Raw genomic sequence first — 13,007 nt, 5'->3', positions numbered from 1 at the left:
AATTCTCATGCTCCTCGGATACTGCCTGACCTGCTGTGCTTTCCAAAACCATACACTCTACTCTGATCTCCAGCATCTGTAGTCCTCACTTTCGCCCTCTGTATTCGAGCTCATACCGTTATAGAGTCCTACAGCACAGAGTCCATGCTGACCAAAATATCCATCTACACTAACCCCATTTCCCTGCACTTTGCTCATATCCTTCTAAACCTTTCCTATCCATGTATTTGTCCAAATGCCTTTTAAATGTTGTTAATGCACCCACCTCAACCACTTCCACTGGCAGCTCATTCCATACGTGTACTACCCTCTGTCTACAAAAGTTGCCCCTCAGGTTCTTTCCCCTCTAACCTTAACCTGATGCTTTCTAGTCCTCGATTTCCCAACCCTGGGAAAAAGACTGAGAGCATTCACCCTATCTATGCCTCTCATGATCTTATACACCTCTATAAAGTCCACCCTCTAGACAAAACATTCATCGCTTGTCCAACCTCTCCCAAGAACTCAGAGCCTTGAGACTTCGCAACATCCTTGTAAATTTCTTCTGCACTATTTCCAGTTAAATAAAATCCTTCCAAAGCAAGGCGACCAAAACTGAACACAATATGCTAAATGTGGCCTCAACAGTCCTGTACAACTGCAACATAAATTCCCATCTTCTATACTCAATCCCCTGATTGAAGGCCAGTGTGCCAAAAGCTTACTTCACTGCCCTGTCTCCCTGTGACTCCACTTTCATAGAACTGTGCACCTAGACTCCAAAGTCTCTCTGTTCCACTACACTCCTTAAAGCCCTACCATTCACCAGGAACTGAACTAAATAAATTTAGAAGACATAGTACCACAGTGCTTCTGAGGACGCTCCAAAGCGCCGAAGATGTCAGCTAGACTAGGGACTAAACGTCTGCAAATCAACTTCCCAACTAGGTTAACAAACCCAAAACCACGCCAAATTACTTCAGTCAGCCCCAGCAATTTCCTAACTCCATAAAAGTTCCCCTTGCCCCAGTTTAGAACTTGAACCTGTGGACCAGTTTTGTCCCTCTCCACAACTATTTTAAAATTAACAGAACTATGATCATTAGTCTCAAAGTGCTCCCCCACTGTCACCTCAGTCACCTGTCCTGCCCTATTTCCCAAGAGTAAGTCAAGTTTTGCCCCTTTCCGAGTAGGACCCACTATATGTTGCTTAAGGAAAATTTCCTGAATGCAATTAACAAATTCCACTCCATCTAAGTCCTTAATGTTATGGCAGTCCCAGTCTATATTATGAAGTTCAAAACCCCTAATATGACAAACATATTGCTCCTGCAAGTCTCACGAACTACCCTGCCTATTTTTTGCTTTTGCAATTTATATGTTAACAACCTGAACGTTTAAAATCTAATTTTAGAATATGCAGACAGCACAAAAGGTCAGTAAGGAACCCACTCACAGAGAGAAAGGCAATCACCAGAGAGGACTGTGTACAGACCAGAGGAGATGTGCATCATAGCTGGGGATGAGGGAGGTGAGGGTTAGCGTTCATAGTCCAAGTGAACCTTGGGAAAAAATACACATGGATATTATACAGTGGTGAGGGTTTGGAGAGGTGTCAATTTATTGCAATTCCCTCTGTGTGGCAGTACACACACACTTGCTCAAGGGTAGAGCATAGCAAAGGCTGTCATTCACCAGGCTGCCAGAATTCCTGAAGAGATTGAGCTGTGAAACAAGATCATCACTCCAAATTTGCAGACAACACAAAAATAGGTGAAAAGGCAAGTTGTGAGAGGGATGCAGTTCACAGAGAGATAATGATTTTGAGATGCCAGTGTTGGACTGGGGTGTACAAAGTTAAAAATCACACAACAACAGGTTATAGTCCAACAAGTTGAATTGGAAGCACACTAGCTTTCGGAGAGCTGCTCCTTCAGTAGGTGATTGTGGAGGACACAATTGTAAGGCACAGAATTTATAGCAAAAGTTTATAGTGTGATGTAGCTGAAATTATACATTGAAAAATACCTTGATTGTCTGTTGAGTCTTTCATCTTAAGACACTACACGCACAACACAACACACACACACAACCCAGACACACACACAAAGTTACATTGTACTTTGCTTAAAAATTGCATGAATTCATGGAAAACTCTTATTTCAATTTTTAGATTAGAATCTAAAAACACCTTCAACATATTGTCTAGCTAACACCAATGGTTACACCTAACCTGAGAATGCAACTTTTAAAAAAATATGTTTTGTGATTTAAAGAAAGAAGGAAACTATCATAGTATTCGCACAGATGAAAGACTTAACAGACAATCAATGTATAATTTCAGTTACATCACACTAAACTTTTGCTATAAATTCTGTGCCTTACAACTGTGTCCTCCACAACCACCTGATGAAGGAACGATGCTCCGAAAGCTAGTGTGCTTCCAATTAAACCTGTTAGACTATAACCTGGTGTTGTGTGATGTTTAACTTTGTACACAGAGAGATAGGTTAACTAAGTGAGCAACCAGTTGGTGAATGGAGGAAAGCATGGGGAAATGAAAATTGGTCATGTCAAAAGGAAGTTTTAAAGAACAGAATTATTATTTAAATGGAGAAAAACTATAGAAAACTGCAACACAAGGAACCTTGATAAGATAAATGCTGAAAGGATGTTTCCCCTCATGGGAGAACCAAGGGTCAGAGGGAATAGTCCCAAATTCAGGGGTGCCAATTGAAAACGGAGACAAGGATCAATTTCTTCCCTCAGAGGGTTGAGTGTCTTTGGAACACCTTGCCACACAGAGTTGTGGGGGTAGAGTACTTGTGTATGGTCAAGTCTGAGATAAATAGATTCTTGATCAGTCAGAAAATCAAGGGTTATGGAGAAAGGGCAGGAAAGTGGACATGAGGAGATGTGCCTCATAGCTGGAGAAGAGGGGAGGTGAGGGTTAACATTCATAGTCCAAATGAACCTTGGAAAAAATACATGTGGACATTATACTTTGGTGAGGGTTTAGAAAGAATTTATTGCAATCCCCTCGGTGTGGCAGTACACACACACAGTGTGTGTGTGTGTATATGAGTGTGTACGAGTGGGGAGGAGAGAGGTGGGGAGGAGGGGGGAATAGAGAGGTGGGGGGGGGGGGGGGAGAGGAGAGAGGGGGGGAGGAGAGGTGGGGGGGGTGGAGGAGAGAGGGGGGGGGAGGAGGAGAGGGGGGGGAGGAGGAGGAGAGAGGGGGGGAGGAGGAGGAGAGAGGGGGGGAGGAGGAGGAGAGAGGGGGGGGAGGAGGAGGAGAGAGAGGGGGGGAGGAGAGAGGGGGGGGGGGAGGAGGAGGGGGGGGGAGGAGAGAGAGGGGGGGGAGGAGGAGGAGAGAGAGGGGGGGGAGGAGGAGGAGAGAGAGGGGGGGAGGAGGAGGAGAGAGAGGGGGGGAGGAGGAGGAGAGAGGGGGGGGAGGAGGAGGAGAGAGAGGGGGGAGGAGGAGGAGGAGAGAGAGGGGGGGAGGAGGAGGAGAGAGAGGGGGGGGAGGAGGAGGAGAGAGAGGGGGGGGAGGAGGAGGAGAGAGAGGGGGGGGGAGGAGGAGGAGAGAGAGGGGGGGGAGGAAGAGGAGAGAGAGGGGGGGAGGAGGAGGAGAGAGAGGGGGGGAGGAGGAGGAGGAGAGAGAGGGGGGGAGGAGGAGAGAGAGGGGGGGAGGAGGAGAGAGAGGGGGGGAGGAGGAGGAAGAGGGGGGGGAAGGAGGAAGAGGGGGGGGAGGAGGAGGAGAGAGGGGGGGGAGGAGGAGGAGGAGAGAGAGGGGGGGAGGAGGAGGAGGAGAGAGAGGGGGGGAGGAGGAGGAGAGAGGGGGGGGAGGAGGAGGAGAGGGGGGGGGGAGGAGGAGGAGAGAGAGGGGGGGAGGAGGAGGAGGGGGGGGAGGAGGAGGAGAGGGGGGGGAGGAGGAGAGAGGGGGGGAGGAGAGGAGGAGAGAGAGGGGGGAGGAGGAGAGAGAGGGGGGGGAGAGGAGGAGAGAGAGGGGGGGGAGAGGAGGAGAGAGAGGGGGGGGAGAGGAGGAGAGAGAGGGGGGGGAGAGGAGGAGAGAGAGGGGGGGGAGAGGAGGAGAGAGAGGGGGGGGAGAGGAGGAGAGAGAGGGGGGGGAGAGGAGGAGGAGAGAGAGGGGGGGAGGAGGAGGAGAGAGAGGGGGGGAGAGGAGGAGAGGGAAAGAGGAGAGAGAGGGGGATCAGCCACAATTCTACTGAATGATGGATAAGGCTCAAGGGGCTGAATAGCCCAATATTGTTATCCAATTTCCTATGATCTTATGGTTTTACCACAATAATTAACAGCAGGCTATGGTGTGTCTGCTCTGCCATTAAATGAGATCATGGCTGATCAGATTATCTTCAGCTCCACTTTTCTGCCTTTTCCCCATAACTCAGCTTGCTTCCTGATTAAAAATCTTTCTCTCTCACCTACTGACCCCGCCTGAACAGCCCTCTGAGATAATGAATTCCACAGATTCACAACAGTTAGAGAAGAAATTGCTCCTCATTTCTGTCTTAAGTAAATGACCCTTTATTCTAAGATAATACCCTCACCCTTAAATCTTCCACAAGGGGAAGCAACCTTTCTGCATCAAGTCCCCAAAAGATCTTGTGTGTTTCAATAAAGTCTCCTTCCATTTTTCCCAAATACCAATGAGTACAGGATACTCAACCTCTCCCCATAAGGCAGTCCCTCCAGACCCAGTATCAGCCTCATAATCCTTCTGTGGACAGTTTGCAATGCCAGTATATCTCTCCTTAGACAAGGGGCATACAATTGTTTGCAGTATTCCTGCTGTTGCCTTGCATGCCTTTTGCAAAGCCTCTCTACCTTTATACTCCAGTCCCTTTGAAATAAAGGCCAACGTTCCATTTGCTGCCCTACAATCCACTGAATTTAGATAGTAGTATCTTGTGATTTATGGATGAGGACTCACAAATCCTTCTGATCTGTAGCTTTCTGCAGTTTCTCTCTCTTAAATAATATTCAGCTCCTCTGTTCTTCCTGCCAAAGTACAAAACCTCACATTTCTCCATACTATATTCCATCCACCAAGCTGTTTGCCCACTTACTTAAAATGGCTATATTCCTCTGCAATTTTTTTCCCATCACCCTCATCACTTGCCTTTCCACCAATTTGTCATCTGTACATTGAGGGAAACAGTGTACTTGTTGCTGTGGGTAGATGTTGCTGTGGCAGTGGGGAGCTCTATGATCAAGCCTCAAACAGCACAGAGATTGAGGACTTGGGTATACCCCTGTCCCGAGCATTACTACTCCTCTTTCTCCTCCTCCTCCTTCAAAATGAGGCTGCACGTTCCCGTGCACTTCCTACATCCATCCGATACATTAAGTTCAATCTATAACATATTCACCCACTTCCCTGGCTAGTCTCCATGCAGTTGAATTTGATGTAATTGTCAAATGAAATTAGGCTGTTGACTCCAAATCATTAATAAACAGTTCCAAAAGAATGGAAGGGATGTGAGACATTTTCTGTGGTTATATGGTCTACCTACATAAACTTGCGAAGTATATTAATCTTACTCCAAGACAGCTCGTCACCACTCCTCCCCCACGATTGAGCGAAGTGTTATACATAATTGAGCTCATGTTTCATGCCTCAGTGTATATTTTGAGATTCCGAATGGTGCTGAGTAGCGATTCCAATGAAATGCAGCACCTGTCACACAGCAACTCCACTACTCAGAATTCCCACCGTCTTTCCTCACAGAGGCACCCAAATATCTCCACCCTGAAAAGCAAAAACGTCCAGCAAAAGGAAAATTCTGACATACACAAATCACTTGTCGCATCATGTAAACTTTCCCAGGGTTCACCAACTGTTTAGAAATATTCTCAGACTTCGAGTCTGACTCAGGAGGTACAGGTTTTAAGTTAGATTGGAACACTTACCGTTGGAGATACGATGCCTATTTGACCAAGCTACAGGAAAGCTGGGCACTTCACACTCTGATGTGCAATTCATGTTCACAACATGTTTATGGTTGTACTGTACACTTGCGTTTTGTATTCAAGGACTTAAAACACAAGCAGGAGGGCGCAGATTCAGTGTACACACTGCTTTGGAGACAGCATCTTGTATCAGTACAAAGCATACAGTTTAAGAGCAGGGAGACTATGCTGGAACTGTACAAAACTTTGGTTCGGCCACAGATTCGAGTATTATGTGCAGTTCTGGAATCCCTTTGTAAGATGGATGCAATAGCACAGAAGACAGTACAGAGGAGATTTACCAGGCTGTTGCCTGGGCTGGAGAGTTTCTAGGTTATGGAGAGAGATTGGACTGACTGAGGTTGTTAGACAGGAAGAAACTTCCAGAGGGTGGTGAGAAGCGACAACTCTCTACCTATAAAGGGAGTAGAGGCAGAAACGCTGATGATATTTAAGAAATATTTAGATGGACTGTTGCAATGCTAAAGCGTAGAAGGCTATGAGACAAGTGCTGGAAAATGAGAAGAGATTATTTACGTAGTTTTTGACCTGAGCAAACGCAATGGGCCACCGAGTTAAGCACCCAGACAAGAGAGGAAGCACAACATCTGTACAACGCACCATTAAAACACCCAATAACATAATTATCAGCTTAGAAAGTGTAAGAAATTACACGTGATATACTTCGCAGACTCTTACCATTCTTGTCAGAGAGTAGAAAGCACTGGTAGGCGCAGTCAATCTTCACTGAGTAAGTAATACATTTGGGAGGTTGCATTACTCAAAACACTACTTAGGTAGTGTCTCCCACCCATCCCCCACCTCTAACCAAAACAAATATTCTGCATGCCGGATCGGTAAGGTAATTAGATTTTTTTTAATCTTTATTTCTCGACAGTCTCTTTGGGAATTCAGAATATTGGGAATGGAGGTTAGGGCAGTTCAATGTTCCTCCTGCAGAATGTGGGAGGTAAGTGACACCACTTGTTTCCCTGCTGACTTCCTCTACGGGAAGTGCACCCAACTCCAGCTCCTCGAAAGTCGCATTAGGGAGTTGGAGTTGGAGCTGGATGAACTTTGGAACATTTGGGAGGCAGAGGGGGTTAATGAGAGGAGTTATGGGAGGTAGTCACACCTCAAGTACAAGAAAAAGGCAGATGGGTTACAGTTAGGGGACGGAAAGGGAACCGGCCAGCAGTGCAGGGAACCCCTGTGGCCATTCCCCTCACTAACAAATATACCGCTTTGGATACTGTTTTGGGGGTGGGAGGGGGGGGGGGGATGACATTCCAGGGGTAAGCCATGGGGTACAGGTCTCTGGTACAGAGTCTTTCCCTGTTGCTCAGAAGGGAAGGGGGAAGAGGAGCACAGCATTGGTCATTGGGGACTCCATAGTTAGGGGGACAGACAAGGAGGTTCTGTGGAAACGAGAGAGACTCACGATTGGTGTGTTACCTCCCAGGTACCAGGGCTCGTGATGCCTCGGATCGTGTTTTTGGGATCCTTGAGGGGGAGGGGGAGCAGCCCCAAGTCGTGGTCCACATAGATACTAACAACATAGGTAGGAAAAGGGATGGAGATTTAAAGCAGAAATTCAGGGAGCTAGGGTGAAAGATTAGAGCTACAACAAAGAGTTGTTATCTCTGGTTTGTTGCCCGTGCCACGTGCTAGTGTGGCAAGGAATAGGGAGAGACAGGAGTTGAACATGTGGCTACAAGGATGGTGCAGGAGGGTGGGTTTCGGATACCTGGATAATGGGGGCTCATTCTGGGGTAGGTGGGACCTCTACCAACAGGATGGTCTTCACTTGAACCAGAGGGGTATCAATATCCTGGGGGTGGGGGAAATTTGCTAATACTCTTCAGGAGGGTTTAAACTAATTCAGCAGGGGGGTGGGAACTGAAATTGTAGTTCCAGTCTCCAGGACATTGAGAATAGCAAGGTCAGAAATAAAGGTTTCAAGGTCACAAGAGTTCAATGGCAAGCAAGAAATTGGTTTGAAGTGTGTCTACTTCAACACCAGGAGCACCCGGAATAAAGTGGGTGAACTCGCAGCATGGGTTGGTACCTGGGATTTCGAAATGGCTACAACAACGGAGACATAGATACATCAGGGACAAGAATGGTTGTTCCAGGTTCCGGGATTTAGATGTTTCAGAAAGAACAGAGAAGATAGGGAGAGGTATGGCATTGTTAGTCAAGGACAGTATTACGGTGGCAGAAAGGATATTTGAGGACTCGTCTACTGAGGTAGTATGGGCTGAGGCAAGAAACAGGAAAGGAGACGTCACCATGTTGGGAGTTTTCTATCAGCCTTCGAATAGTTCCAGAGATATAGAGGTAAAGATAGCAAAGATAATTCTGGACTGGAGCGAGAGGAACAGGGTTGTTGTTATGGGGGAACTTTCCAAATATTGACGAGAAATACTACAGTTCAAGTACTTAGATAGGTCAGTTTTTGTCCAGTGTGTGCAGGATGGATTCCTGACACAGTATGTAGACAGGCCAACAAGGCATGAGGCCACATTGGATTTGGTACTGGGTAATGAATCCGGCTCGGTGTTAGATTTGGAGATAGGTGAGCACTTTGGTGATATGACTACCATTCGGTTATGTTTACTTTAGCGATGGAAAGAGATAGGTAAATAATGCAGGGCAAGAGTTGTTGCTGGGGGAAAGGCTATTATGATGAGATTAGGCAAGATTTAGGATGCATAGGATGGGGAAGGAAACTGCAGGGGATGGGCACAATTGAAATGTGGAATTTATTCAAAGAACAGCTACTGCGTGTTCTTGATAAGTATGCACCTGTCAGGTAGGGAGGAAGTGGTCAAGCGAGGGACCGTGGTTTACAAAAGAGGTTGAATCTCATGTCAAGAGGAAGAAGGCAGCTTACAGTAGGATGAGACGTAAAGGCTGAGTTAGGGCACTTGAGAGTTACAAGTTAGCCAAGAAAGACCTAAAAACAGAGCTAAGAGCAGCAGGAGGGGACATGAGAAGTTGTTGGTAGATAGGATCAAGGATAATCCTAAAGCTTTCTATAGGTATATCAGGAATAAAAGAATGACGAGAGAAAGATTAGGGCCAATCAATCAAAGACAGTAGTGGGAAGTTGTGCGTGGAGTCCAAAGAGATAGGGGAAGCACTGAATGAATATACAATTCTGTCGAGGAGAATACTGAGATACAGGCTACTAGATTAGACAGTATTGAGGTTCACAAGGAGGTGTTAGCAATTCCAGAAAGTGTGAAAATAGACCAGCTGAATGGGATTTATCCTAGGATTCTCTGGGAAGCCAGGGAAGAGTTTGCAGAGCTGGAAAAGCGCAGCAGGTCAGGCAGCATACAAGGAGCAGGAGAATCGACGTTTTGGGCATTAGCCCTTCTTCAGGAGCCATTCCTGAAGAAGGGCTCATGCCCGAAACGTCGATTCTCCTGCTCCTTTGATGCCACCTGACCTGCTGCGCTTTTCCAGCAACACATTTTCAGCTCCGATCTCCAGCATCTGCAGTCCTCACTTTCTCCTAGAAGAGTTTGCAGAGCCTTTGGCTTTGATCTTTATGTCATCAATGTCTACAGGAATAGTGCCAGAAGACTGGAGGATAGCAAATGTTGTTCCCGTGTTCAAGGAGAGTGGAGACAACCCTAGTAATTATAGATCAGTGAGTCTTACTTCAGTTGTGGGCAAAGTGGTGGAAAAAGTTATAAGAGATAGGATTTCTTATCATCTCATAAGGAATAAGTTGATTAGGGATAGTCAACATGGTTTTGTGAAGGGTAGGTTGTGCCTCACAAACCTTATTGAGTTTTTTGAGATGGTGACCAAACAGGTGGATGAAGGTAAAGTGGTTGATGTGGTGCATATGGATTTCAGAAAGGTGTTTGATAAGATCCCCTACAGTAGGCTACTGCACAAAATACAGAGGCATGGGATTGAGCATGATTTAGCGGTTTGGATCAGAAATTGGCTAGCTAAAAGAAGACAGAGGGTGATGGTTGATGGGAAATGTTCATCCTGGAGTTCAGTAACTGGTGGTGTACCACAAGGATCTGTTTTGAGGCCTCTCCTGTTTGTCATTTTTATAATGGGTTAGTAAATTTGTGGATGACACCAAGGTTGGTGGAGGTGTGGATAGTGCCGAAGGATGTTACAGGTTACAGAGGGACATAGATAAGCTGCAGAGCTGGGGTGAAAGGTGGCAAATGGAGTTTAATGCAGAAAAGTGGGAGGTGATTCACTTTGGAAGAAGCAACAGGAATAAAGAGTACTGGGCTAATGGTAAAATTCTTGGTAGCATAGATGAGCAGAGAGATCTCGGTGTACATGTACTTAGATCCACCCAGGTTGCCACCCAGGTCGATAGGGTTGTAATGAAGGCACACGGTGTGTTGGCTTTTATTGGTAAAGGTATTGAGTTTTGGAGCCACGAGGTCATGCTGCAGCTGTACAAAACTCTGGTGCAGCTGCACTTGGGAGTATTGTGTACAGTTCTGGTCACCACATTATGGGAAGGATGTGGAAGCTTTGGAAAGAGTTCAGAGGAGATCTACTAGAATATTGCATGGTATGGAGTGAAGGTCTTATGAGGAAAGACTGAGGGACTTGAGAATGTTTTTGTTAAAGAGAAGATTGAGAGGTGACTTAATTGAGACATATAAGATAATCAGAGGGGTAGATAAGGTGGACAGTGAGAGCCTTTTTCCTTGGGTGGTGATGGCTAGCACAAGGGGACATAGCTTTAAATTGAGGGGTGATAGATACAGGACAGATGTTAGAGGTAATTTCTCTACTGAGTATTAGGGGCGTGGAATGCACTGCCTGCAACAGTTGTAGACTCACCAACTTTAAGGGCATTTAAATGGTTATTGGATAAACATATGCCTGAAAATTGAATAGTGTAGGATGAATAGGCTTCAGAATGGTTCCACAGGTCAGTGCAACATCAAGGGCTGAAGGGCCTGTACTTTGCCGTAATGTTCTATCACTTCTTGCAATTCTCTATTCTCTCTCCTCCTGGGATCTCTCAGCCCGTGATCCCCCAACCTGCTCAAATGAAGGTAAAGGAACAGGAACACATCTTCCAACTGGTTTTTGATTTTTTTCATTTAATGTGGTCATCACTGGTTGGACCAGTGTTCACTACCTGTCCCTTAATGCCCAAGAGAAGCTGTCTTCTTGAATCACTAGCAGTCCTTGTGGTGTACGGTCATCCACTGTGCTGTGAGGGAGGGAACTTCAGGGAAGGCAGCTGGTGTGGCAGTGAAGTGGTAATGTCCCGGATTAATGATCTTGAGCCCAGGACAGAGAGAGAGAGGAGCATGAGTTGGCACTATGTTGGCATAGTGACAAGGGAAGAGAACTTGAAAAGGGTAAGAGCAGTGGGTGGGAACACAGCAGTCCTGAGGCTGCCTCTAATGTATTCAGAGATGGCAGTACCAACGTCCAGTAGGCAACTGCACCACTATCCACTCCCCGAACGTCCCCGACTCCAAACTGAAATCACTGGGAAGTCTCTCAAGTCAAATCGAGTCAGAGGGGAAATTCCCCATTCTGCCTACCAACTCAAACAGCCCATTTAGCATCCACCATCAACAGCCAGTAGTCCAAGTCCCTGCCCCCAGACACAGGGCAGTCGCCAAACCCTGTCCCTGATACAATACAGAACCCAGTCCCTATCCCAACACGAGACAGTCCCCAGACTCCCCCTTTCTCTGCCCAACATGAGGCAGCCCCCAGAGCACCTCCTTCCTCGGCATCAATAAGGGGTAGTCCCCAGTCCATATCCTCAGCGTGGGACTGAACCCAATATGGGACAGTTCCCAGATTCCCCCTTCCCCAGCTCCAAACGAGACAGTCCACGCTCCCGACACAGGACGGTCCGCAGTCCCTGCCCCTAACATGGGGCCGTCTCTTGCATCACTGAAACAGGGCAGTCTCCACACTATACATTCACAGAACAGCTTGTCAGTTCACGTGTATTTTACTTGCCTTTCCAGCGATTTCAGTGAGTTTTTCCTTGTCATTGCAGAGCCCTGAGCCAAGGCCCCCGAGAGCGTATGCCGACCTCACCATGACTGGATAGCCTATCTTCTCTGCTGCTTTGTAAGCATCTTTCAGCTACAGATGTAAAAAGAATCATCAGCAAGAGTGCAGAACGGACAGCTTCAGTCCTCAGTTAACACTCCCAATCATCCCATTCAAAAACCCAGCAATCCAATCCCGAAAGCACACAGGGATTGGCTCAACATTTGTTAAAAGTATAGCCGACTAGATTTTGGGTGATGGTGGTGGTGGGGGAGGGGGGGGGGGGGATCTGGCCGGGGAAATCCAGCCATTCTTGACCACTGCACCCGCGGACTGAGTTGCATGGAGTCAAAACGAGAGATAGTGGTGCCCACACTCCACACAGAGACCCCGTTACGCAGTCCCCTCCTCACAAATGTGGGGTAATGCTTTTCCTTCTAAATTTGCTCATTATTACCCATTGCAAATTACCCCCAAAGGACAGTTAAGGGTCAACTCCATTACTGGGGTTCTGGAGTCAAATGTACACCAGGCCAGATAAGGGCGGCAGATTCCTTCCTTCAAAAGGGACAGTCATGATCCAGGAGGGTTTTAGAAGACTATTAGACTTGCTTTTAATTCCAGATTCTCCCGACTGGACCTGTGGGGTTGTCTTAAGGTGGGGAGACAGGGCCGGGGCAATAGAATTGTCCTGGCAGAGGGGGACTGTCTCGGGGTAAAAAAAAAAGTGCTGGGAGCTAACGGGACCGACTCAAAGGAAGATGGGGAGCTGTCCCTGAAAACTCAGGGATGGGGCTAGGGTCAGGGGAGTCCCAGGGGGCGGTAGGGTCTTGATGTGGGCAGGAGGGCAGGAGTGGAGCCCACAGGAGAGGAACCAAGACGGAGGGTGGAGCACATGAGCAGTTGGAGGCTTTTCAGCCCGTCAAGCCAACTACACCATTATCGCCTCAAATCCCCATTCTATGACCCCAAATAACCTCTCGTACACCCCTTGATTACGAAGAATCCGTCTACCTCTGCCTTATAAACAT

The 13,007-nt window shown here is 47.1% G+C and overlaps 1 protein-coding gene across 1 annotated transcript in view; it reads right to left on the bottom strand.

Moving 5' to 3' along the window:
- Positions 1 to 13,007, bottom strand: part of cps1 (carbamoyl-phosphate synthase 1, mitochondrial) — a 195,340-nt gene that overhangs the window by 114,697 nt on the left and 67,636 nt on the right. The window contains exon 16 of the mRNA XM_043693435.2: positions 11,941 to 12,069. Coding sequence (XP_043549370.1) covers positions 11,941 to 12,069 — 129 coding nt within the window. The remainder of the gene's footprint in view (positions 1 to 11,940; positions 12,070 to 13,007) is intronic.

This window comes from Chiloscyllium plagiosum, unplaced genomic scaffold (genome assembly GCF_037043375.1).
Source record: "Chiloscyllium plagiosum isolate Xiang-an unplaced genomic scaffold, Cpla_swu_hap1 HiC_scaffold_7, whole genome shotgun sequence".
NCBI lineage: Eukaryota > Metazoa > Chordata > Chondrichthyes > Orectolobiformes > Hemiscylliidae > Chiloscyllium > Chiloscyllium plagiosum.
The sequence above is the reverse complement of the archived record's forward strand: the minus strand, read 5'-3'. Positions and strand labels throughout refer to the sequence as shown.